The sequence below is a fragment of the Marmota monax genome, unplaced genomic scaffold (genome assembly GCF_021218885.2).
Source record: "Marmota monax isolate L192 unplaced genomic scaffold, Marmota_monax_Labrador192_F-V1.1 WCK01_AAM20220418_F8-fsc00296, whole genome shotgun sequence".
Classification (NCBI taxonomy): domain Eukaryota; kingdom Metazoa; phylum Chordata; class Mammalia; order Rodentia; family Sciuridae; genus Marmota; species Marmota monax.
Window position 1 is genome coordinate 1,269,634 of NW_026694723.1, and position 23,287 is coordinate 1,292,920.

The 23,287-nt window shown below is 52.5% G+C and overlaps 1 protein-coding gene across 4 annotated transcripts in view; it reads right to left on the reverse strand.

Moving 5' to 3' along the window:
* Positions 1–23,287, reverse strand: part of Rab11fip4 (RAB11 family interacting protein 4) — a 115,480-nt gene that overhangs the window by 12,418 nt on the left and 79,775 nt on the right. For 2 of the 4 annotated variants that reach the window (XM_046423989.2, XM_046423992.2), the window contains 6 exons: positions 6,179–6,411; positions 3,446–3,640; positions 2,782–2,916; positions 2,461–2,496; positions 1,274–1,373; positions 881–984 (listed from right to left, as the gene is read on the reverse strand). In XM_046423989.2, the coding sequence (XP_046279945.1) occupies positions 881–984; positions 1,274–1,373; positions 2,461–2,496; positions 2,782–2,916; positions 3,446–3,640; positions 6,179–6,411 (803 nt within the window). Of the gene's footprint in view, positions 1–880; positions 985–1,273; positions 1,374–2,460; positions 2,497–2,781; positions 2,917–3,445; positions 3,641–6,178; positions 6,412–9,697; positions 9,814–23,287 lie in introns of those variants that run through there. The other 2 variants (XM_046423991.2, XM_046423993.2) reach the window with 2 other exon arrangements.

The following is a 23,287-nucleotide window of genomic DNA, read 5'->3' on the forward strand; positions in this document are numbered from 1 at the left end:
ATCCCAACCCAGTTGTTCCTGACCCTGCCAAATCCCAACACACCCACCCAGGGAGGGTGGAGTGTCTGCTAGGCCTGCCAGCCAAGAAATAAATTAGGGACATCTAAAGGGAGGTGAGCCAGTCATATGAGCCAGGGGCAGACCTGGTGTGGGTTCAGAGGGGAGTGACACCACACCTGGGATGGCGGGATGCACAGGGCCGCACAGGGAGGAAGCGCCAGCCTGGTCTCAGCTGGACACTGTCTCGGGCCTCCCCTCCTCATTTTTGTTCTACTTTCCTGGGCAGTATCCCTCTGATCAGCAATTCAGGTTACTAGGCACCATGACTCCAAACACAGGCACATCTTGGGTAGTGGCCCACATGTCAGACCAAAGGGCCAGGTCTCCGCTGTGGATGTTATAACCCACTATGGTGGCGTAGGTGGTATCAGTCTAAGGTGTATATCACTGGCAATGGTCCCTCCACCAAGCTGACCTCAGGGTGTACACAAGGTAGAGGACCAGACCCTGGGGTATGTCTACCAAGCTTCCTACATCTGGGGAGGACTACCAAATGCAACATCTGCTTCGTCCCAGTCCGTGCTGGAAGCACTGAGCAATGCTCGGTGGCCTCCACCTGGACCCCTCCTGCCAGCCGCCCACACTGGCCTCTTCCTCTGCAGACCTTGATCCCAGGAAGGAGATGGGGCTCTGGTCACTATAAGCAGTGAGGGACAGCAGATCCAAGCTCTGCCCTGGGGCTTGTGTCCTGTCCTCAGGCCTACAGTCAAGGTCAAGCTCCTCTGCTCCTCAGAGCTGTAAGTTACCGCCATCAGCTTCACTCAGGGCCTCAGCCACAGGGACAGCCCCGCGGTCCCCAGAGCCAATGCTCTGGCCTCACCTGTGCACCAGCTGTGTGTTCTCCTGCTTCAGCTTGCTCTTTAGGTCCCCACTGGTCAGGCTGTCATTCTCCAGCTCTGTCACCTTCTTTTCTAGGAAGCTTACCTACAGCAGAGAGTAGGGATGGGCTAGAGAAGACCTTGGAGGCCACAGGACTGAGAACCTAGAAACTAAAGTTCATGACCAAGACCTTCAAATGGCAGTGCATGAGAAAAGTGGTCATGTTGAGTGAGGATGACACTGAGGGGCCCACGTGCCTGTCACCCCTACCCCTAGCTCTTGGACAAGGTACAGGGTCATCTGAGTCCCCAGCTGGCAGCCCAAAGTACTTCCCACTACCCCCGGGAGCATGCACACACTGACTCCCTTCCTTCTCCACCTGCCCAGGGCCCACCTTCTCCGTGATGTCATTGTCACAGGAGTCAATGCTGTCCCGGAACAGGTCCTCAGTGCTGCCGTTACTGCTGCTGAAGTTACTGTTGTGCATGAGCTGCCTGCAGGGGTGGGCGATGGATTGTGGCTGCAGGGGCCCTCCAGAGGTGGGGTCCAGACTCAGGCTACAGGCTGGGGGAACCTGCTGTACCCTAGCGGCCCCAACAAGGAGGCCACCCTCCCTCAGCCAGTGAGGGAGAGCATCGCCTGCTCTGATGCCGGTGGAGGGGCTGCTAGCAGCCATGGCCCATCGACAACTGCTCTTTCCCGATGCCTCTAAACCCTCTTCACAGCAGCATCCAGCCAACAGCTACCAAATGGCCAGGGCTGGCCTACGAGGCCCTTTTCTTCTGGTTAGAAAGCTGCAATAGAGGGAGCCTGGCTCCACAGGCCAGCACAGGGCCTGACCTCCTGCGGCTGCCCAGTCGGGCTCGGCCCCCTCCACCGAGATGGCTCCTGCCACCTCTCAGGGAACTCTGGAGGAAGGTGCAGGAGGGATCCAGCATGCTTTACTGGCACTGGGTTGAGGATGAGGCTGGAAATAGGTGGACATTTACAGAGGTCATCCTTAGAAAATTTCAGCTGCCATCCTCTAATGACATCCCCTGCCCTACTCCCCCACAGGCAGCAGCCAGGGTCTGTACCGAGAGGCCATCCCACCCAGAACTGAGCCAGAGCCTGGGTGCTGGCAGCTGATATCCTGGCATGGACCTGGGCCAGGCTACAGGAGCATGGCATAGGACCCCAGGGGCAGCAGGGCAGCTGTGCAGGACTCACTGCATCTCTGCCAGCAGGAACCCAGGGTCTCTTTTGTATGAAGGGCACGACAACTGTGGGGTCACTGTCTCAGGGCATCCCTACCAAGTCCACACAAGGCCGAGGCAGTCAAAAGTGTGACGACACTGACCGAAACCAAGAGGGGACCAAGGGAAGAATGAGGGCGAGGAAGGGCGTGCACTTCTTTCTGAGAAGCAGGCCTCTGGCTGCTCTGCTACAGGGCCCTGGGCACACTCACACCCCTCTACTCATTCAGCCACCCATAGGACACTGGCTGAGTCTGGGCTGCTGGCACAGAGACCTGGCCCCAGGCAGCAATAACATAGTTAAGGGGGACAGCTCTCAACTCATTGTCTCACAAGGGGTCCTTACCGTCCAAAGGCAGTGCTAGAGATTTTTCGGTTGGGGCTGGAGAGAGAGAGAGAAGAAACAGTCACTGACCAGAGGGGTTCTGGTCCACCTATTACAAGACAGCAACATGCAGAATGAGGCTTGACCCTCCACTAAAGGGATTTTGCACGTCCACTCGGTCCCGAGAAAAAACCGCTTGACTTCCCGTTGCAGGAAAAGCCCCCAGGATCAGCCTGCTCTGAGTGTCCTCAGATCTGCTAAGACAGAGTGGACTGCCCTGCCCAGGACTCCTGCCTCCAGGTGCCACCTGGCCTCCCGCCACCTCTGGGCTGCGGGCCTCACCTGTTGGCCTTCAGGTTTTTCAGCCGGGCTTCCAAGTCATTCAGCAAGTTGATCTTCTTGCAGCACTGAGAGCAGTACACATCCAGCAGCTCGCTGTTGTACGTGTGCCGCATCTTCCTCGGTGTCTGCCCCGCACTGATCCAGGGGAGGGAGGAAATCACCTTCTTAGCTGTCAGACTGTGCCCTGTCCCCGCTGCTGAGCTCACTTCATTTGGTTCCCAAGATTTATAAACTTTGCAGAGCAGGGCAGAGAGTGGGAATAAAGCAACCAAGCATCCCTTCACCAACAAGCTCAAAGAGAAGCGGCCGGTGAGATGCACCCACTTAATAAGCACAGCACACCAAGAGGGAATGTCAGAGGAAGTAATGACTCAGGTGGGGGGAAGCGATCATGGAAGGAGGTTCTAGAAGCAAGATGACACAGACACCCCTGTCAGGGCCTGTGGCCTTCCAGCTTAGTTAACTATTTCTTTGCTAAGATGGAAGGAGGGAGGAAGAACTCCAATCTCCCAATCGGGGTGCAAAGGCAGCACCCCCAAGCCCTAAGTCAGAGGGCAGGATGGTCATTTCAGGACTCTGCCTATCTGATCTCCTAGGATGAGGCTGGATTGGTTCCGCCATTTTTTTTCTGAGCCCCCAATATCACCCCAGACCAAGGAGCCACCTGGAAGACACCGAAGAACCCAGGTCCGAGTAGACGTTGGTCCTGGTCTCATCATCGGGGCAGGGGCTGCTGGGGGCACAGTCCACGTCATCCCCCTCCCCGTAGTCTTCAAACTGCTCCTCGTTGCTGATGAGTGAGGCGGTGGAGTGTGTGGAGAGGTCTGATGTCGTCATGGATGGAGTGTGGACCAGGGACCTGGGGGCCACAGCATCTATGTCAGTGAAGGACTGAGGGATCCCACCTACAGCTCCTAATGGGGGAGACAGGCCAGGCCTTAAGGAAGGCCACTCGGCACCACAGACAGTGAGAATCTCATCCAGTTTGCATCTTTTGACTTTGGGACCCCATCCCAAGGGGAACATCTCACCATAGAAACTTTCTGCAAGACACAATGCAAACTGAGTAGCAAAACATTGGTTACTACTTGAACAGTTTAACTCAATTAAATTATAATTATAGTTATTAAACTAGAACATACATTAGTGAATCAAACAAAGTAATAGAATATAAAATGGTTGTTGGAACTTTCATAAAAATAGGGGTTGGGTGGTGGCTCGGTGGTAGAGCACTATCCTAGCACATGCAAGGCCCTGGGTTCGATCCTTAGCACCACATAAAAATAAATTTTAAAAAAAGATATTGACAACTATAACTAAAAAATAAATATTTTATAATAAATTAATTAATTAAAAAAGAAACTTTCATAAAAATATTTGCAATAATATAAGAAAATGAATATAAATAAAGTTAGATACAAATTTTGAGACATTTTTAAAGACTGAGTACATAAGCTACATGCAGTGGCCCATGCCTGCAATCCCAGTGACTTGGGAGGCTGTGGCAGGAGGGTTGTTAAGTTCGAGGTCAGTCTCAGCTACTTAGTGAAGCTCTGTCTCAAAACAGAAAATAAAAGGGCTGGGGATGTAGCTTAAGTGGTAAAGTGCCCCCAGGTTCAATCCTCAGTATTCAATAAAAAGAAGAAGAAGACCTAGTATGTCAAAGGTCTATACAGAAGGAGGAAGCTTAGGAAATAAAAACACTGACATGGTAACAGGACTCGGGTTTAGGGTCGTTGCTTGTTTTTCCTCATTCTTGCTTTTCCCACCTTTTTCAAGTTTTGCTTAATTGGCATGCTCACCTTTTAAAATGAAATGATAGATAACAATAAGCTATTAGGTAAGAAGTCCAAAGATGTTTAATCAAAAAACAAAGCCAAAAAAAAAAAAAAAAAAAAACCCAAACCACAGGTCAGAGCCTCCAAGGGCGACCCACGGTATGTCCTGTGACATATCAGGGCCTGGCTGGCCCCACTGATCACCCAACAACAGAGAGTGGTCCAGCGCATCCCCTGTGAACATATCTCCCCTGTGGTCATTCTGTGGTAATTTCCCTACACCATCACTCAGACATCATGATTTCCCTGAGCTCCCTGAGCCTCCACTCAAAAATGGGGAACCTGAACTAGGGAAAGAATCTTGTAATCATGGGTTAAAGCAGCAATTCAAAAACCATACCCTTGAGGAACCCCAGTTTCTATCTAAGGAGCTGGGTTAATGATAAGGTGAGTAAAGATCCATTTACTGGCATCTCATCCCATTTTTTGTTTATTTATTCAAAAGCTGTCTTTGGGCTCCTCAGTGCTTCAGGTTGAATTAACCGCATTGCTCAGTTCTTTCCTTATAAATCTGACTGAAATGCTTGGCAGCCAGGGCTGGCTGGCCTCTTGGTCATTAGTCCCAGAAAACAATGGTGCCAAATGGCAGATGACCGGCTACAAGATTGATAGTTCTGTTGGCCTCAGCCATTTGTTCTGGGATGGACTGGTCACAGGTGTAGTTGATGTAGTCCCAGCCACCATGGACTCCTCTCAGTAGACAGACCACTTCAAGGGGGCCCCCGAGGGCATTGTGACTCTCTGAGCACTGGCGGGGGCGGGGGGGGGGGTAGTGTTAGGCTGAACCACCTTTTGGAAGGCCGAAAACTGAGGAAAAGCCAGCAATTTCGTGTGGTTTAGCCAATACTGGAACACCCCTCCCCTGCCCTCTCTTAAATATCTGAGTTGCCCTGTCACTTTCTTCCAATACCTGGGTCACCGCTCCTAATTGCTGTGGCCCCTCAGCCAGGTGGTGGCTGCATCTCATCACCCCCCAAGCACTGTATCCCTCCAGAGATTTCAGGAGAGCTGAAATGGAAGGGACTCCCTTCTGCCGATACCACACTAACAGATCAGGATCTGGCCGACCCCATCCACAACCTACTAACAAAGAGAGGTCAATGCATCACCTCTGATAAAGTCTTCCCTTTAGTTACGACGTAGTAATTTCTCTCTATTATTATCCTGGGAAGTCACTAGGTCTTTCCCCTCCTCCTGCAGTGCTGGGGATTGAACCCAGGGCCTGAGCATGCCAGGCAAGTGCTTTACCACTAAGCTATATCCCCAGCTCTACTTAGGTATTAATATTGTATTTTAAACAATTCTGATGAGAAAGAGTATGTGTCCCCTCTCATTAAGCAGTCATTAAAACTGACTTGGCACAGCTGCCTGAAATTCAGAACTCTTCCTACTGTCAGGCATCGAGGCTACTTAGAACTTCCCGTGGCGCAGAGCATGCAGGGAAGGAACGCCGGGGATGCGATCTTTAGCATCCCACGTGCTCTCTCTGGAAAGGCCTCTCAATAACTGCATTTCTGGGCCTAGAAGACACATACCGAGCTCCATCAGTTTTCACTCACTTGTCCTCTGGCAGAAACAGGCCCCCGAGACCCCGCTCCTTGGCCTCGGTGGGACTCCCGACAGACCCCTCCAGGCTCTGGGTGCTTTCCATGGGGCTGTCCAGATCTGACTCCAGGGAGCCCTCAACTGGGGCCAGTGTCATCATAGGCTCCTCCTCGTCCTCGGGAAAGATGCTGGGCTCCCTGGGGATGAGCTCGCCATCAGCAAAGGTGGAGCCGGGGACCTCAATGTCCTGGGAAAGACAGGGGGACAGAATGACTGGGGGCATGAGATCACTGGAACTTGGCGTGCCTCATCCAATTTCAAGGGCATCAACAGGGCCAGGGACAGTGGAGACTGCAGTTTGGGAGGGCCCAGACCCCAAGACCACAAGTGTGAGAATGCCTGGCAGGAAGATTAGTTTGGGGCTTCTCATACTGGACCACTCATGAGAGTCCAGTGAGGAGCTAGACCTCCCAGGGACAGCCATCCATGGAGAAGGGCCACAGCTAGGCTGGTCACATCACTCAGAACACCTGTTGGCATGCTGGAGCCCTCCTCACAAAGTCTGCACAGGAAGCCAAATGACAGAGCAGGCTCCTTGGTGATCTGCACTGGGGACATGTCCACACTGAACACTGAACGGCCTTCAAGACTACCCTGACCTCACAGAGTTTGATGCAGCACGGTAGAGGGAAGTCTGCACAGCTTGGGATCCACCCTTCATGATTCTGGGCATGTTACAGAAACTCAGTTCTCTTCTGTAAAGCAAGACCGGCAATGAAGTCTCACAGAACTACTGTGGCCACTGCATGAGGTCTTTTGTGTTAGCTTTTGGCACTCAGTAGACCCTTGATAAATAAATTCTGGCCAGAGGGCATGATGCCAGTCCAGGAGATAAGTGCCTGCCTTGGCCCTGCCACAGCCACGCTGGGGAGTGAGAACACCAGGCCTTTCACTTCTGAGCTCTGGGCCAGACCCGCCCATGCTGATCCAGGGCGGAGCACAGCCCTGCACAAGGTAGGTGTGCAATAAAGATCTGCCTAGGTCTTCTGCTGAGGTTACCTCCTAAGAAGAGCTTTGGCTTTGTCAGAGTGGACTCTCATACGAGGAGCAGCTCTCTGTGAGCCACTTCTAGGGATTACTTTGCTTCTGAGGAGGTAGGTACCTTCCAGGTGGCTCTGCTTTTACCTGTTCCCATGGGGATGCCAACCCCCAAGGTTCTACTGTGTGCTCCTAGGCAAGGGCTGACAGAGCGCTCTATTAAAAGTGTTTTCTCCTCATCCCAAGATTGCAAGATGGGTACCGGAAACAAGGGCTACAAAAAGTCTCCAGTAGTCTCAGATAAGCACAGGTTCCTGGAATCTGTGCAAACCACATGGAGAGAGACCTCCAGGGTGCTGAAACCCACCAGGAGACTCCTGAGCTGGGAATAGGCAGTGATTAATGAGCTTGGCTTCTGCCTGGACCATGACTTGGAGTGAGCACCAGATGGACCAATAAAGTCGGCACCAGCCACCCTGACTGTGGAGAGCAGGCGGCTGAGTATCAAAATCACCCACAATGTTCACAGGCTGTTTCCACCTGGATGTCATTCATCAGATTCCACATGGGTCTTAGACCCTAAGCAGGCTCATCATCAGCAAGCACAAAGAGCATCCTGATGGCCTCAAAAGGACACTGACGTTACTGAGCAACCACCTTGCTTCGGAGATGGCGCTGAATTTATATTTTATTCACTCGGTGTTTTGTGACAGCTATTCTGGACAGCTACTGCTATTCCATTTTACTGAGGCTGAAATTGTGGCATAGGGAGTAACTTCTCAGAGTCTTCTGGCCAGTAGGCAGAAGACCCCCTGCACCTGGCTGCCCAGCACTTAGTTCCATTTGCACTGTTGCCCCCACATTTCACAGATTTTCACACCTGGAAGTAACAACCAGGAGACTGCACTTTAGTTACTATTTCTGACTCCTGGGTGCTCTGCCAGATGTAGCAGCTTCCACATAGGCTCGGGGCCTGGGCTCATGGGGAGGACAGCTAGTGATCTGTGCCTTGCCCTCAAAGAACCTCAGACTTCCCCCTTCCTGGCCACAGTGTGCAAAATCAATGATAGCCAGGAAGGCTACTGTATGGCTCACAGGAGAGCGTTACCACAGCCCTAGGACTTGGCTTCCTCTCCCATTTCTGTAGGTGAAGGGTCTTGCCTGGGAAGCAGGGGCTGGGACCTGGCTGTGTGTCACTCCCCCCTGCCCCCCACACACATCTGGGGTCCTGAGGCAGAGGTGACCCACCTGGTTCCCAGAAGGCAAAAGTGTCAGAGGGACCAGGATCCATGCTTCTCAGGTGACCAGACTGGCCTATGGACAGCTTGGGTTTGGCCCAGTGGACAGTCCCACTTAAACACTAACTCATGGTGGCAGGTGGGGACAGCCAGTCCCCTCACCTAATGATGTTCCCCTCACTTCTGGCAGATGGTTCAAGCTCCTACCCAGGCAGAAAGAGTGACCTCAAGTGGCCTGTCTCAGTCCTAGGCCAGGCAGAGGAAGGGGCACTAATGCCCGGCCCTCCCCCAAAAGACCATCTCTTCCTCAGGCAGCTATTCTTCAACCTTTGATGAAGCAGAATCCACACCTGCCTGCCTTTCACCTTTCACAAAGTGTCCTCTATCTGTCATGGGGCCCTCTGAGGGCTCTGTGAGGGTTACAGGGAGAAACATGCCCAAATCCTGTCTCCACCTGATACTTTGAGAAGAGGAGGCTCAGAGAGGCGGGTGGCTGTGCTGAGACCTGAAGCCAGGCTCAGACAGGCTGAGTGCAGGTCCCTCACCTCCCCCCAGCTACACACACACTCACTCAAACCTTTTCTCTTAAATTAGCCATTCCCTCCATTAATACCTTTTCATTTAACCCACAAGTGTTTGCCCAAGGCAAGTGGAAATGATAAGTACCACTTCAAAACCATTTCTAGTAGTTTCCCCCTAAATTAAAATAGTATAAAGATAGCTATGAGAAAAGTCACTGTATACCTTGGTTAGTCTGGGACAGTACCGGTCTGTGCCTGTCCCAAGGCCTTTTGGTTTGGCAACTATCCTGAACAAAAGCAGCATTGGTCACTCTGGCTCAGTTCCTGGGCCCAGTTCCTTCTCCCACTGGGCTCAAGAGGAGAGCGGCCGCTCTGATGCCACGTACCTCAGGCAGAGAGGCAGAGCGAGGTCAGTGGTGGACGGTGATCGAAAGCAACCTCTTCTCCCCTCCCTGAGTTTCTCCTCATGGCTGGAAGAACTCAGAGTCATTTTAGAGCCCCTTCTGAGCCAGTGCCTCTTTTATGAGTTTTAAAGTTGCAGAGGGGAAAGAACAAACTTGTCCATATGAAATCCCCCTCCCAGGGGTCTAGGGGACATGGGGATGTGGGCTTCCTAAAATACCCTCCAGCCTGAGGATAACAGCTGTATAGAGCACCTGTTGTGAACACAAGAAGCCACCTCGCTATACACAGGAGAGCTCTGGGGAACGGGAAAGAGCAACAGATGAACCCTTACGGTGCTGAGGCGGTCCACTGGAGCAAGATGCCTGCGGCTTTCCCAGACTGACCCACGGCTGACTCTGACCATGGAGATCCAGGCCGCAGCAGCCCCAGGGTGCTGGAGTCCTTCCCTGAAAGGCTGGGGGTAGTGGGAAAGAGGACAGCAGCATCATGCTGACGGTCTCTGGCTCCAGCCCTGAGACTTGCTCTGGAGGGCTGGCAGGATCAGGGAGCGGCGAACAGATTCCCCAAGAGCATGAATTCCCAGGTACCCAGGTGTCTGAGCAAGGCAGGTGTCCAGGGTACCTTCTAAGACTCTGCCCCTCAGATCTCCCCTTTTCTGCCCTTGTCCCCCAGTGTGTGAAAAAGATATCCATGCAATTTCATCCAGTCACCAGTCACCATCCAGAGGCCCCCACATCAGGGACAGATCCGGGCTTGGCACTTAACAAGGACTTCTCAGAGGTTGCAGAGAAAGGATATATCTGATCTTTTGGGAGACTTTAGAAGGGACACAGTGACTTCAACTGGCAGCACAGGGCATCGTTGGAAGTCCACTCTGACAGGGATTGGAGCCCAGAGGCTGCCCTGGGCACAGAGCTCCCAGCCTCCCAGGGCACAGGGCCAGCTCTTGGGACCACCCAGGCTTACTTCCTTCCCCTGTAGAGGGCTCCCAGGAGTGAGGAAAGGCGGGGGGTTGGGGGGAGATCCAATGTGGGTGGAACTGGGTGAGCGCACAGTTCTGGAGCCTGGTAGACTGAGTGTCAGTCCTGGTGGCCCAGCCATTCATGGGCTGTGCGCCCCTGGGTCTTCCCCTTCAGAGCAGAAACTGTCACCTGTAGTTTAGAGGCTGCTATAAAGGGTATGCTTGACAATTTGCACAATCACCAGAGAACAGCTGTTGGAGCCCTAAGTCCTGGCCTGGCCTGTGTGTGTGACAGCAGCTAAGCTGTCCCCTGTGGTCCATGAATCCCAGCCTGGTCAGCTAGCAAGGCCCTGACAGACACGCAGCCAGGCCGGGAGGATTATTTGAGGCCAGGAGTTTCTGGAGAGAGTTCTGAGGCCCATGACAGGGGAAACAGGACCCAGCTGGCCGCTCTGGCAGGGCACCTCTGTGCCGCCAGCATCCCCAGCGGCACTGCCATCTTCCATTTTGCCACCCTGTCTCCAGATGGAGCTGGACAGTGCTGGCACCAGCTGGAAATGGAGTCTGGGGGCACACAGCTTGCCCGAGGGGCCCCTCTCCAGTCTCAAGAGCAGCATTCAGCCACCAGCAGACCCCAGAGTCACCCCCTCCTCTGTGGGAAGTTGGCAAGGGCTGAATTCAAAAGCTGTGAAAAAGCCAGGACTTAGCAACACATGTGTGAGCTGGGGGGGCATCCAAGTCTCAGAGTGGCCCATAACAGTCCCCGTCCCCATGGTCAGAGGGGGTATGTGGCCGGGCCTAAAAACAGCTTTATTTGGCATTAACTCTCACCTACTTAGTCTGTCTCCAAGTCACACACACCAGGACACTGCATTTTCCTGGTAGCTAAGGTACAGGGGACATTGACTGAGGGGCTATATTTCTACACTCCCTAAGAGAGAGAAGACGCTGAATGGTTAGCCGGGGGGATTCTGCGTCTGAACCCCGGTGATTAGCATCCTAGGGAGCACCTAGTAGGTGATTAAGAGTGTTGGCTGAACCAAGAAGCACGGGGGCAGGGTGAGGTGAGAAGGGTCCAACCACAGGCCCCTAAGGCCTGGCTCCAATTCTCGGGTGGTCTCTGCCTGGCTGTGTGGACACTGGATAAGCTGTTCAATTTCTGAGCCTCATTTAAAAACAATGGTGCGAGTCCCCACGTGACAAGATTGCCATGGAGAATCTAGGGCAGCATCTCCTATCTCAAGAATGTGAAAACACGCTGGGGAAGGGGTGGGTCAGGGCCAGGGCCACGCTCTGGGGTGGGTTCGGCTCCCACTCCACACTTGTGCGTTCTGTGGGCTTAAGTTCACTGAACCTCTCAGCCTCGGCTTCCCCATCCACAAGCTGCAGTTGGCCACAACTAGAACTGAGTAGGTTGGTAAGAGGTCTAAGCATTTCTAAAGTCTTCGCACGTTTGGAAAATGCTCGATTAATGTGAGCTAGTATCATCATCGTGTTGAAGGAAGACACCCAGGGGTGCTCATGAGCGACTGGATTCTATCCAGACCTTGAGGCCCTTTCTCACTGACCCCCAGTGACATGCTGGGTGGAGGGACGGGGACTCAGCGTTGGGAGGCCAGACTTCTGCAGGCTCCAGAGTCTACCCTCCAAAGGCAAGATGCCACTCTCCCACCCTCCTCAGGGTCCTCTCCTGCTCACTCTCTTGGAAGGTTGGTCTGCACATTAATTACACCCTTTAATAAGCGTTAAGGCGAGATGCTGCCTGGGGAGGGAGTCCAGGAGGCTCTGAGGCTCCAGCTCATCCACCCCCAGCCCTGGCAACGGCCCTGCTCCACAGGCAGGAACTCAGAGCCAAAGAACAGCTCTATGGGGACAAGGCTGGGTAAAAATAGCCTGGGCGGGCACATCCCAACTTCCCTCGCAGCCAGGCACCCGCAGGCACACGTGGAACACCACCGCAGGGAAGGGGTGGGGGGAGTGGACACAAGGGGACAGGCCCTGGTCAGGGTCTCGCTGGGACCTTCCTATGGGTGTCAGAAGCTTCAATTTAAGGAGTGAAGTCATGGGTGCCAATGCCCCTAAGTCTGTGGAGCTGGGTAACTGCAGGCAAGCAATCCCCCAGGGCCCGCTGCGGCCCAGCTGCTCCGCAATCCAGCCTGTGACCGACTCCTGCAGTGGCCGCCAGCACCTGCTCCCATCAGGCTCCACTCTGCAGACAGGCCATCAGGGGCTCACCAGTGGTGGTGAGAGGTTCTGACTCCATAAAGGGAGGCCCAGGTGCCTGCTGGGGGCAAGGGTGGGAATTGAGGGAGGCTGAGCATCTACACAGCTTTGGCCTTGCTGCGGAACTAAAGCTGCTCAGCTCAGCTCCAAAGCCTTGGTTTACCCCCACAATGCCAAGGGCAAGCATGGGAAAACTGGTCACCAAGCCACCAGGGTTTGCCACAAAGCCACCAGGGTTTGTCCCACATCTCAGCTGCTTTGGGGACAGCCTTGTACTGTGAAATCACAGCTACACAGCACTGAGTTTCACGTTCCGGTGGAGGAGGCCTGGCTCAGGAAGACACGACAGACTGCCTGGTTCCCACACCCAGGGCTAGCCTCACACGCCCCGGCCCCCAGCTCGCTCCCTCTCAGGGAAGGCAATCAAGGGAACTGCTGGGCCTTTCCTCCCAGCCAAGAGCTCAGTGTCCCGCTCCTGAATGCCACACCCCCAGAAGGAGGCTCCCCATGCCCCTCAACAGGAGCCCCTACAACAAATCTCAGTTCAGATACCTCAATGCTGCACACTGTTGTCATCCCAAGGTGGGCCTACAGGTCCCAGGACGGGGACCCTAGTGACAACTGGTGTTTCCTCATTAGTCTCAAGTAAGAGTGCTTGGATCCTCACCTCGCCCCTGGAGGGAGGTTCTCAATCATCCCATTTTACAGATGGAGAGACTGAGTTGCTCGGGTCAACCAACATGCTGAGTCTAATCTAGTACCCATCCACTGTGGTGTCTCAGGCTAGCGCTGAACAGAGGCCAGGCTGGTGTTCCTCAAGACTCCCACGCCACTTATATAAAGCAAGCTCTGGGACTGCACGCAGCACATCATGGACAGGTGTGGAGGCCCACATTGCCTCCCTCCCTAGCCCCACAACCCTCCCCTAGCTGATAAGGTAGGGGGTTGGGGGAGGGAAGCAAGCTGTAGCTCCCAGGAAGACTTAGGACAGGAGGGACATCAGACAGCCTCTGGGGCGAAACCAAAACCAGAGAGGCAAATTCCAGAAGGGCAGCTACAGAGTAGAAGGACTGACTGACAGTAAGGGATTAAGGGATCTAAAGACAGAGCACGGTGGTAGAGTGCTCGAGGCCCTGGGTTCAATCCCCAGTACCATTAAAAAAAAAGATGGCATGTGAGGGGATGGAGTGAGTGGCCTTCTGGGAAGTACCAAGAGGGAGGGTCTGCCGCAGACCCTGCAGCGTCCAGCCAGGAACTGGGCAGAGGTGCAGTCTGGCTGACCAGCATGTCCAGCCTGTTCTGAAGACTTTGGGGCCCAGTTTAGTCAGCACCAGAGCTGGAGAGCATTCAGCATCCATCCAAACCCAGGCCCCACATCCAAGTTCACCCACCACCCCTCCCAGAGCTTGCTGACCTGGGAGAGAAAAAGGGCCCCCCACGCTTGCTGCCAGGGTACATTCTCACTGCAAAGGAATCGCTGGCATTCTAGCTGTTTCTGGGGTTTTTTTTGTGTGTGGAGTCTTTTTGTTAGTTTGTTTGTTTTGGGTGGTGCTGGGGATTGGACTCCGGGCCTCTATATGCTAGGCAAGTTACCCCTGAGCCACACCCCAGCCAGCATTCTGGGTCTGTGTAGCTGTCTAGAGTACATAGTCTTGGGCAGGAACCGACCTGAGTCTGGGGGCAGGGCAGGTAGTAAGATCTGTTTTTTTTTTTTTGTTTTTTTTTTTTTAATTTTTCAGTTGTTGATAGACATCTTTTTTTTATATGTGGTGCTGAGAATCAAACCCAGTGCCTCACACATGCTAGGCAAGTGCGCTACCGCTGAGCCCCAGCCCCAGCCCCAGCCCCAGCCCCAGCCCCATAAGGTCTGTTTTTCAAACCTGTTGTGTTACAGGCCAGACTCTGGACTATGGTGTGCCCCACACCCTGCAAAAAAAACCTCCCTCTACTTTTGGGGAGACCCTCTGGCCCCTCTATCCCCCAGCACCACTTCCACTCCAGTAGCATGTGAGCATACCAACAGCTAATACAAATAAAAATGTATTACTAAAACTCTAACCAAGAAGGGAAAATAAGGAATTAAAAGCATGAAAGGAGGGGCTGGGGATGTGGCTCAAGCGGTAGCGCGCTCGCCTGGCATGCGTGCGGCCCGGGTTCGATCCTCCTCAGCACCACATACAAACAAAGATGTTGTGTCCACCGAAAACTTAAAAATAAATAAATAAAATATTTAAAAAAAATAAATTAAATAAAAGCATGAAAGGATACAGGGGGAAAAAAGGAAAAGAGGATCAGAGATCAGATGGGAGAAATAAGAACAAATAACTCAATATTATTAGTAACACATTAAGTGCAAAATGGAGTGAAGGATCCAATCAAAAGATAAATAGTGTCAGACCAGACTGGGGGGAAAAAAACTACACACCATTTGCAGGAGACAGGTAAAAAGTGGAAGAATGAAAAAGATAAATATCACTGGGCACGGTGGCGCACGCCTGTAATCCCAGCGGCTTGGGAGGCTGAGACAGGAGGATCTCGAGTTCAAAACCAGCCTCAGCAATGGTGAGGTGCTAAGCAACTCAGTGAGACCTTGTCTCTAAATAAAATACAAAATAGGGCTGGGGATGTGGCTCAGTGGTTGAGTGCCCCTGTGTTCAATATCCAGTACAAAAAAAAAAAAAAGATAAATACCAACCAAAATAAAGCTGGGGGCTATGTTAATCTCAGGTGAAGAACTTTAAAGCAAGGGACGTGATCAAAACGATAAAGCATCAATTTCACAAAATGTAACACTCCTGTCTATGTTCTAACACTGCTTCAAAATACACAGACGAAAACTTAACAGAACTAAGAGTTGGAGATTTTAAATAACTTCCCTTAGCAATGACAGAACAAGCGAATAAGGAGTAGAGGGGCTAGGGACGCCAGGTACACCACAAACAGGACCCACACACGCAGGGAACTCCCAGACCAAAATCAGATCAAAGGGCAGTGAGAAACTGCACACTCCCACAGTACCAAAGAATCTCCCTACAGATCACTGCAAAACACAGAAAAGCCCCTGCTTTTGGAGGAAACAGGCCACTGTCCCTTTAAGGCAGTGACTAAACATAGCAACACTAACTGGGAAGAACCAGACCCTGGTTCTCTGCTGTGGCAAACAGGAGGTACACGGCAGCACCCATGATGCAGTCCTGACAACATATTGAACATTTACTCAAACCTTAGGATCTCATTTCCATTTGGATCCCATTTCCACTAAATGGGGAGAGGGGTCATGGGGAAAACAGACAAAAAAAGTTCACAGGATCATCCATGAGATGTTTGGCTTTGTCTATTATAAAAAGAGGGTGTCGTAAAAGACGAGGCGGGAGGGGTGAGGTTTCCTAGATCAGTGTTCTCAAGCTTTAGTGTGCATCAGAAGCACATGGGGGTGGGGCGTGGAAACTCAGATTGAATCCGTTTCTGATTCAGTCAGTCTGGGGAAAGGTTGAAAATATGTGTTTCCGCTGAGGACCGTGCATTGGTGGTGGCTCAGTGGGGGAATTCTCGCCTTCCATGAGGTTGAGGACAGTGAAGTAAAGCATTTCTAACAAGATCTCAGGTGGTCTATTCTCCATTAGATCCCAGATCAAAGGAACACACAACTCAGGATGTACAGGACACACAAAAATGATAAAGGACCAATTTAACAGGATGTGACACTCATACATATTTATACATTGAAAAATAAGTTTCAAAGCAAACTTTTGGGAACAAATAGGGAAGATGGAATATGGTCTAGATATTGGATAATATTAGGGAAGTATACTTAATTTTGTTAAGTGTATTAACAGTGTATTAATTATGAAGTCTGGGACCCATGAGGATGGGAAGGGGCAGATTGCCATCCCTGTGCCGGACTTCAGGCAACCTTGCAGAGTTACACAGGTTGGTGATTAAAATGCGTGGCTGGGCCTCACCCTCGACAGCTTCCCAGGGAACATGGTGGCAGGCCTGCAGCCGTTACCAGTTCTTACAGGGCATTGTTTTGGTCTGCAAGAAGTAAACTTTATATGAAAGACAGCTTCCCCTGAACTTGCCGAACTGAGTAAGGGGAAGTATAAAATCCCTGGCAAGTTCAGCTCCATTTAAAAGGAATATGAACAAGAGAAGCCATCCTTGCTCTAGAGGTAGAGCCCAGAGAAACACCACGCCTAGAGGCCGGAGGGAGGGGACGGCCATCCACAAGCCGAGAGAGGCCTCAGGAGAGGCGAACCCTACTGGCATCTTGATCTCAGTTTAGCTTCCAGAATTATGAGAAAATACATTTCTGTTGTTTAAGCTGCCTGACCCTTGGTACTCTGGCACAGTGGCCCTGGCAACCCATATTCCTTCCTTCTCCCTGGTAGGAGGCCTACATGGAAACCTGCACTCAAGCTCAGCCTGGGGTTTCACCGACCCCCCCACTCAGATAATGCAAGTGAATTCCTTCAAGGTCAATTCCAACTCCAAGAGAACTACCGATTCTCGGAGACGCATAGCGCAGTGGTAGAGCACCTGCCTAAGATTCATGAGGTCCTGGGTCCTGGGATCCATCTATTTACTTTTGGTCTTTTCTCAAGAGAAATGTTGCATTCTTTTCCATGATCAATTTTTGAGATGTTGCAGCTCTTAAGAGGCTATATTTTGCTGAAGCCAAAGCCTGGTGGATCTATGATGATCAGGATGATGTTTTAGAAACACTATTGACATAGGAGTCTGCATCCATTATTTCCATTTTCTTGTGTTCTCTCAATAGCGTAGCTATATTTTAAAGAAGTCCACGTGCAGTTCAGAGACATTAGAATGGCAAACGCAAAGGCAATTTTTGTTTGTCCAGAACTGTATTTAGTGTAGTTATAAGACAGATGTAAAAGCTATTTTACCTAAATAGTGACTGGTTTACAAAAGAAGAGACCGGCAGTCAGCCTAGGAATCACAGGCCCTGAACACAACAGCCTCTAATCCTGGGTTGGCAGCTTCTGTGGCCGGAAGGGCCCAGTAATTGAGCAAGATATTTCCAGTTTCTCCATGCCAGACAATATTTCTGGCTACTTGAAATCCGGAGCAGATTTCTTCCCTCTGTTGTGGTCAGGGTGGGAAGGAGGGCCCCTGGGACACGTGGCACCCAGCTCAGCTGTGATGCCAGCCTCAAATGACATGGCTGAAACCTGAGCATCCCCTGGCCCCCCTGTCATGGCTGTCCAGGGTCAGTGACAGTGACCGAAGGCAACGCTGAATTTGGAAGACTCATCTCCAAAGAAAGCACACGGGAGTGAACCCACCGTGGACCCATTTTCTGATCTAGCCCTGAATGAGATATGACTGTCCCTAAAAGCCCTGGGTCTCAGATCCAAGTGCCTCAGTGAACCCATTTCCTAAACAAAAGAAGCCATCTGGTCTACCCTGGCCACCCAGACAGAGCCAACAGCCTTGATTTTCAAATGAGAATGTGGACTTCACGGGCAAACTGTCGGGGGATTATGAAAACAGAATTTAAATTGCTTCCACATCTGGAAACCAAACCCAGCAGCCAGCTCCAAAAATTGCAGGCACGCCAACCAGTGGAGAAGCCACAGGTCAAGGGAGGCGTTGGTCGGCTGGGAGTCCCCTCACCCACCTACCTAAATTTACCCAGGAGACCTTGTCTACAGGGAGTGGCTGATGGAGCCACACCCCGGTAGGGGAGTCGGGGAGGAGACTGTATATTTTATCTTCATGGGGCTTTGGAGACTCCATATATTTTTTAAACTATTTATTCTTAAGTTTTAGGTGGACACAATATCTTTATTTTACATTTATGTGGTGCTGAGGATCGAACCTGATATCTTGTGCATGCTAGGCGAGCACTCTACCACTGAGCCACAACCCCAGCCCAGGACTCCATATTTTATCACCCTGATAAGAGGAGAGGAGAGAAAGCTAACACACCAGAGTGGAGCGTCTCCCACGCCGGCTGGCTCTGTGCATCACAGAGGGCTCCTGTTCCCCCTATAAATCCCTGCAAGGAAACAGTCTCCTCCTTAGAGACTTCAGTCTTGATCGGAAAATGAGTGTCCAGGGAGTTTCATGCATTTTCCCCTGAAGTTACACCATACTCTTTTTTTTCCTCCTCTTTGTCATCCTCTACAAAGCTGGGGTCACACAAACCTGAATCAGGTCCCCCTTACTAACGTCAGCCGCTCCATCTCAATTCCCAGAGATTTCTCCAGTGCCCAGCAGAAGCTCCTGCTCCCTCCCGAGCAACCACCTGACCTCTAGCTCTCCTGAAAAAGCCGTGGACACACCTGTCAAAGCAGAGTGGGGGCACAACCCACTGAAAGGACGCACATCAAGGGCTCTCCTCATTCTTGGAACAGGCAGCTATTTTGGGCTGCAAATTACAGCTTTCCAAGATGTGGCAGTTTGAAGTGAGGGCTTAATTACTCACACAGCCAAGAGCTTGTGGGGCTTGCTTTGGGGGCTCCACATTTTATCGTCATGGTAAGGGGAGCTCAGACTCAAAGGGAAGGCTTGGGCCAACTCTTTCCCCTCTGATGAGTCCACCAGGGAGACACCATCATAAGAGGTCACATGGGACTTCCCAGAGAGAAGCCACTATCTGCTTCAGGGAGTGCACACCAGGGTGGACTGACACGTAGTCTGAAGTCAGAGCAGGTGCCTACCCCAACCTGCTCTGCCACAGAGAGCCTGGAAGCCAAGAAGGAGCCAGTGTTCACCCACGGCTCATGGCCAAAGCTCCCCTTGACCCACCCTTCTGAGCAGGCAGACTGGACGAGACCTGACAGGGCTTCTGCTTCCATAACCCTCCCCTGCCCCATTTTCCAGAACCTCCCATCAGCCCAGAGCCCCAGCAGTCCTCCCAGCAGGCTCAGCTCAGGTGTCCTTCTCCGTCCCGTGGTCTTTGCCAGGCCCAGCTGCCCAAGCTGTGTTGTTTATTTATTTTTGTGGTCTTGGGGATGGAACCTGGGGCCTTGGACATGCTAGGCAAGTGCTCTGCCACTGAGCCACATCCTCAACCCTACCTGGGGTTCAGTGTACTGGGGGTCACTCCAGCGCAGCTTGGGGGCCTGAGACAGTAATGAGTGAGGCAGCTCGGGCTGCTTGCCAGGAGCTCCCACCTGCAGTGGGGACAGGTGACAGGCATTAGGTCCGACCACTAGCCACAGCTGATGGCTCTGAGGGCAGAGAACCCCCAGGGAAGTCTATCAGGACCCCCTCCAAGAGCCTGCAAGTTACTCACTGTCCACAGGAACAGGTCCTGGTTCCTCAGACCAGCGGCAAAGCCTTTCCAGCAGGTCTCAGCCTCAGGACATGCTCCTGCCCCCAGCCCACACCCCAAGCACCTATCCACCCTTACCACTCTTCCCCGCCTGGGCACACGCATATGTGGGCATGAACACCTCCTCATCCAAGAGTGGAGCAGGGCTTCAGGTCCCCGACACAATGCAGAGCTGAGGTGCTTGGCTAATGGCCTTCATCAGAATGGCAAGAGGGAGACCTGAGAGGCCACTGAACACAAGGTCCACCACCACCTGCTCCCAGGTCTCCTCCAACCAGCAGCTGCTACTGAGTCCTGCCTGGTGTGGCCCCGTTGCTAGACACCCCCATGTGACTGTCCTCTGCCAGGCACTCCTGGCACATCCCACTCACAAAGGTCCCTGCACCTTCACTGCTGTCCCTGCCCAGAACTCCTCCATCTGCCTCAGGGTGTTCAGTGGCACGACACCCTTGGCTGGCATTCCTTGATACCTTTGTCACTTAGCTAAAGAAACACAAAGGCGTCAAACATTCGAAGGACCGGAAAAAAACACATCTGTCAGGCACCCAAACATGTGCTAGGTGTCTGTGCCTCAGCCATCGTTCAGAGGAGAAAAGTCAGACTCAGAGAAGTTTAGTAATTTGCAAAAGGTCACACAGAGAGAGCAGGGCTTCTGATTTCAATGCATCAAGCAGGGCACAGAGGCTACCTGTCGCTCCTGGAGGCACAGTGTCCTGCGCCCTGGACAACTCTGAGCAACTGGAGCGCCTCCGGCTGAGCCCCACAGGTCACAGGAACAGGGGCCAGCAACGCTGACGGCTCTGGGACTTGGGTAGAAGGTTGCAGGGACCGTGGCACCTGGGCTTCTGAGGCCTGGGCCATCCCACCCTGGAGGACAGTCCCCTCTCCTTTCCACCACAAGGAGCTTTAAACAGGCTACATGTGGGAAGATCTTATAGCAAGGGAGAGGAGAGCGATCTGGAAAAGAATTGCTAAAGGGAAACATGTGAAAATGAAAACAGGCAAAGTGGGAGGAGGAGGAGAGAAGGAAGAAAAAGTGACGTCCAGCTGTCACAAACGGAGTCAAGTAGCCCCCATAACACCAGTTTTCCTCTGCTCCCTAGGGAAGGCCAGTGACCAGCTCCCACCCTCATTTCGGTGTGATCTTAGATGGTACCCAGCACGAGAGAAACAGGGCAAGGTGGCTTGCCTCCAGTCATGACGACTATGAGGCCACAATCCACATGTACTGGGAATGAACCTGAGGCTCAGAGAGGTTGCTCTACTTTCCCAAGACTACACAGCTGGTGAGCCAGCTGGAATCCGAGCTCAGTATCCAAGCTCATCGCCTTGAACCCCATCAGAGTATCTCCTCACACAATCTGTGGACCACCACCACAAGGTGGCTCTATCCCCTTCCTTTAAAAAACTGGACAAATTATGTAATTTCTCCAGAGGTTACCTAGTTTCTGTGTTTCATTAAATCCGAGACATCTCTGCTTTTAAGACACACTGTTATTTCAAGTACACCAAGAAAGAAAGGTGCTGTCAATTAAATTATAACACACCAGCAAAAGTACGACGCATACGATCTGAGATGTTAAAATGGGAAGAAGAAAAGAATGTGTCTTAGAATCCATAAAGTCCAAGGTGTGCCTTCGTGGGGGAGGGGGCCGGTCATCATTCTGTAGACAGTGTATGTATGACAGAGGGCGGTCAACAACTCCATGCACCCTGGGGCACAGGCGCACCCACCCCTGCTGCTGCAAGACTCTTCTTTGCTAATAATTGATGCGATCGTGCAGATAATCACACAAAAAATGTGCTGGCCAGCCCTGCCTTGTCAACAGAAACCCTCCCTTGACCAGAGCACCATCCACTCGAGGCTACCTGACACAGCCAGGCAGAGGCTGTCCTGACCACCGCCTACCCAACCAGCCAGGCCAGGCCGGCCAGCTTCACCTCAGTGGAGCTGTAGACCTCAGAGCGGCCAAGCTGGATAAGCAGGTAGGTTTGTCCCTTGGAAAACTCCCAAGGACAGTCACCTAATGTGGCCGGGCAGCTGCACGGCCTGCACCTTTCAATCTGGCCTCGCTCCAGATCTCAGGAGGCCTGTAGCCAATCAGAGCCGGAGATTCACTAAGACGGACTGCGGCCTGCCAGGGGCAGACGGGCACTGCCACAAGCTGCCTCCTCCAGTTGGGCACTAGTGGACTGACAGGCAGACTCCAGGTGGAGGTGAAAGGCAGGTGGGTGAAGGTGCAGAGGGCCACCCTCCCCTTGGTAGACAGCCACAGCTTGGTGGAGGGGGAGCCTCTGGGAGGATGGGCCAGGTGCAGCCCCACACTGAGCCCCCTGGGGAGAGGGCGATCACCTCAGAATGAGCTTTGCCTCTGGGTCACACGTTGCCACAGTCACTTTGGCCCCAAAGGCTGCATCTGCAGAGGCCAAGTTGGTTTCTTTAAAAACACAGAAGCTGAGGAAGTGGAGTTTTGCTTCTCCTATGCAGGCCCTCAAGTGATGGAATTTGTTCCCTGTCACCTTCCTGTTTCAGAACTGACATCCCCTGCAAGAAATTCTGTTAGGTGCTCAGGTTATCGGTCCTGAGAACCGACCCGGTGGCACCGTGCAGAAACAGAAGTGACAGCTCCCAGCACTGCTTGGAGTGTTTTTCCTGCTTTATAGCTGGGTCCACATGCCCACCCTGAAAGGCAGGAGCTTGCATCATCCCCATGACCCGGGTGAGGGAAGTGAAATACAGAAGTTCAACAGCCTGCTAGGCAGCCAGCGGCAGAGCCGGGATCTGAACCCATGCAGCCTGACCCTGGAGTCCAGGCACTTGGGCATGACACTGCCTGCCTCTCTGATTCCCCTAGCCACCCATGGGGCGACAGCCAGCCAGCAGTCAGAAGCCCTGAGATGCCTGACATCGCCGCGGCTTGCTTTACTTCCACCATCACCCCAAGAGGCAGGTGCTATTATCAACTCCACTCTATACACAGGGAAACCAGGGCCCAGAAGGTGAGGTAGCTGGTCTGAGGTTCCACAAGGAGCGACCGGCAGAGCCAGGGTCTAGACCCAGGTGTTCTCTGGCTCCAAAACCATGTTTTCCTATCTTGAGAAAACAGGCTTGGGTGACTGAGTATGAGCGCAAGGTGCCTGGGCTTGAGGTGGGGATTTCCTCCAGGAAAACCAGTGAGCAGGAAGGGAAAGTTTGCCCTCCTCTCTCCCATCCTAAGAGGGAGCGGACAGCCCAAGCCACTGCAGCTGGCAAGGCCTGCCTGAAGCGTGGGTTCCCTTCACATGGCAACAGGCCTGCAGGACACTGAGGAAGGGGACCAAGATGACTGCAGGGCATCCCCGACACTCCCCAACTCCAGCTCTCTTCAGGCCTTCCTCTTTGTGGCCCCTTAAAAGAGGGGGGCAGCGCCACAGATATTAATAACTTGGACAGA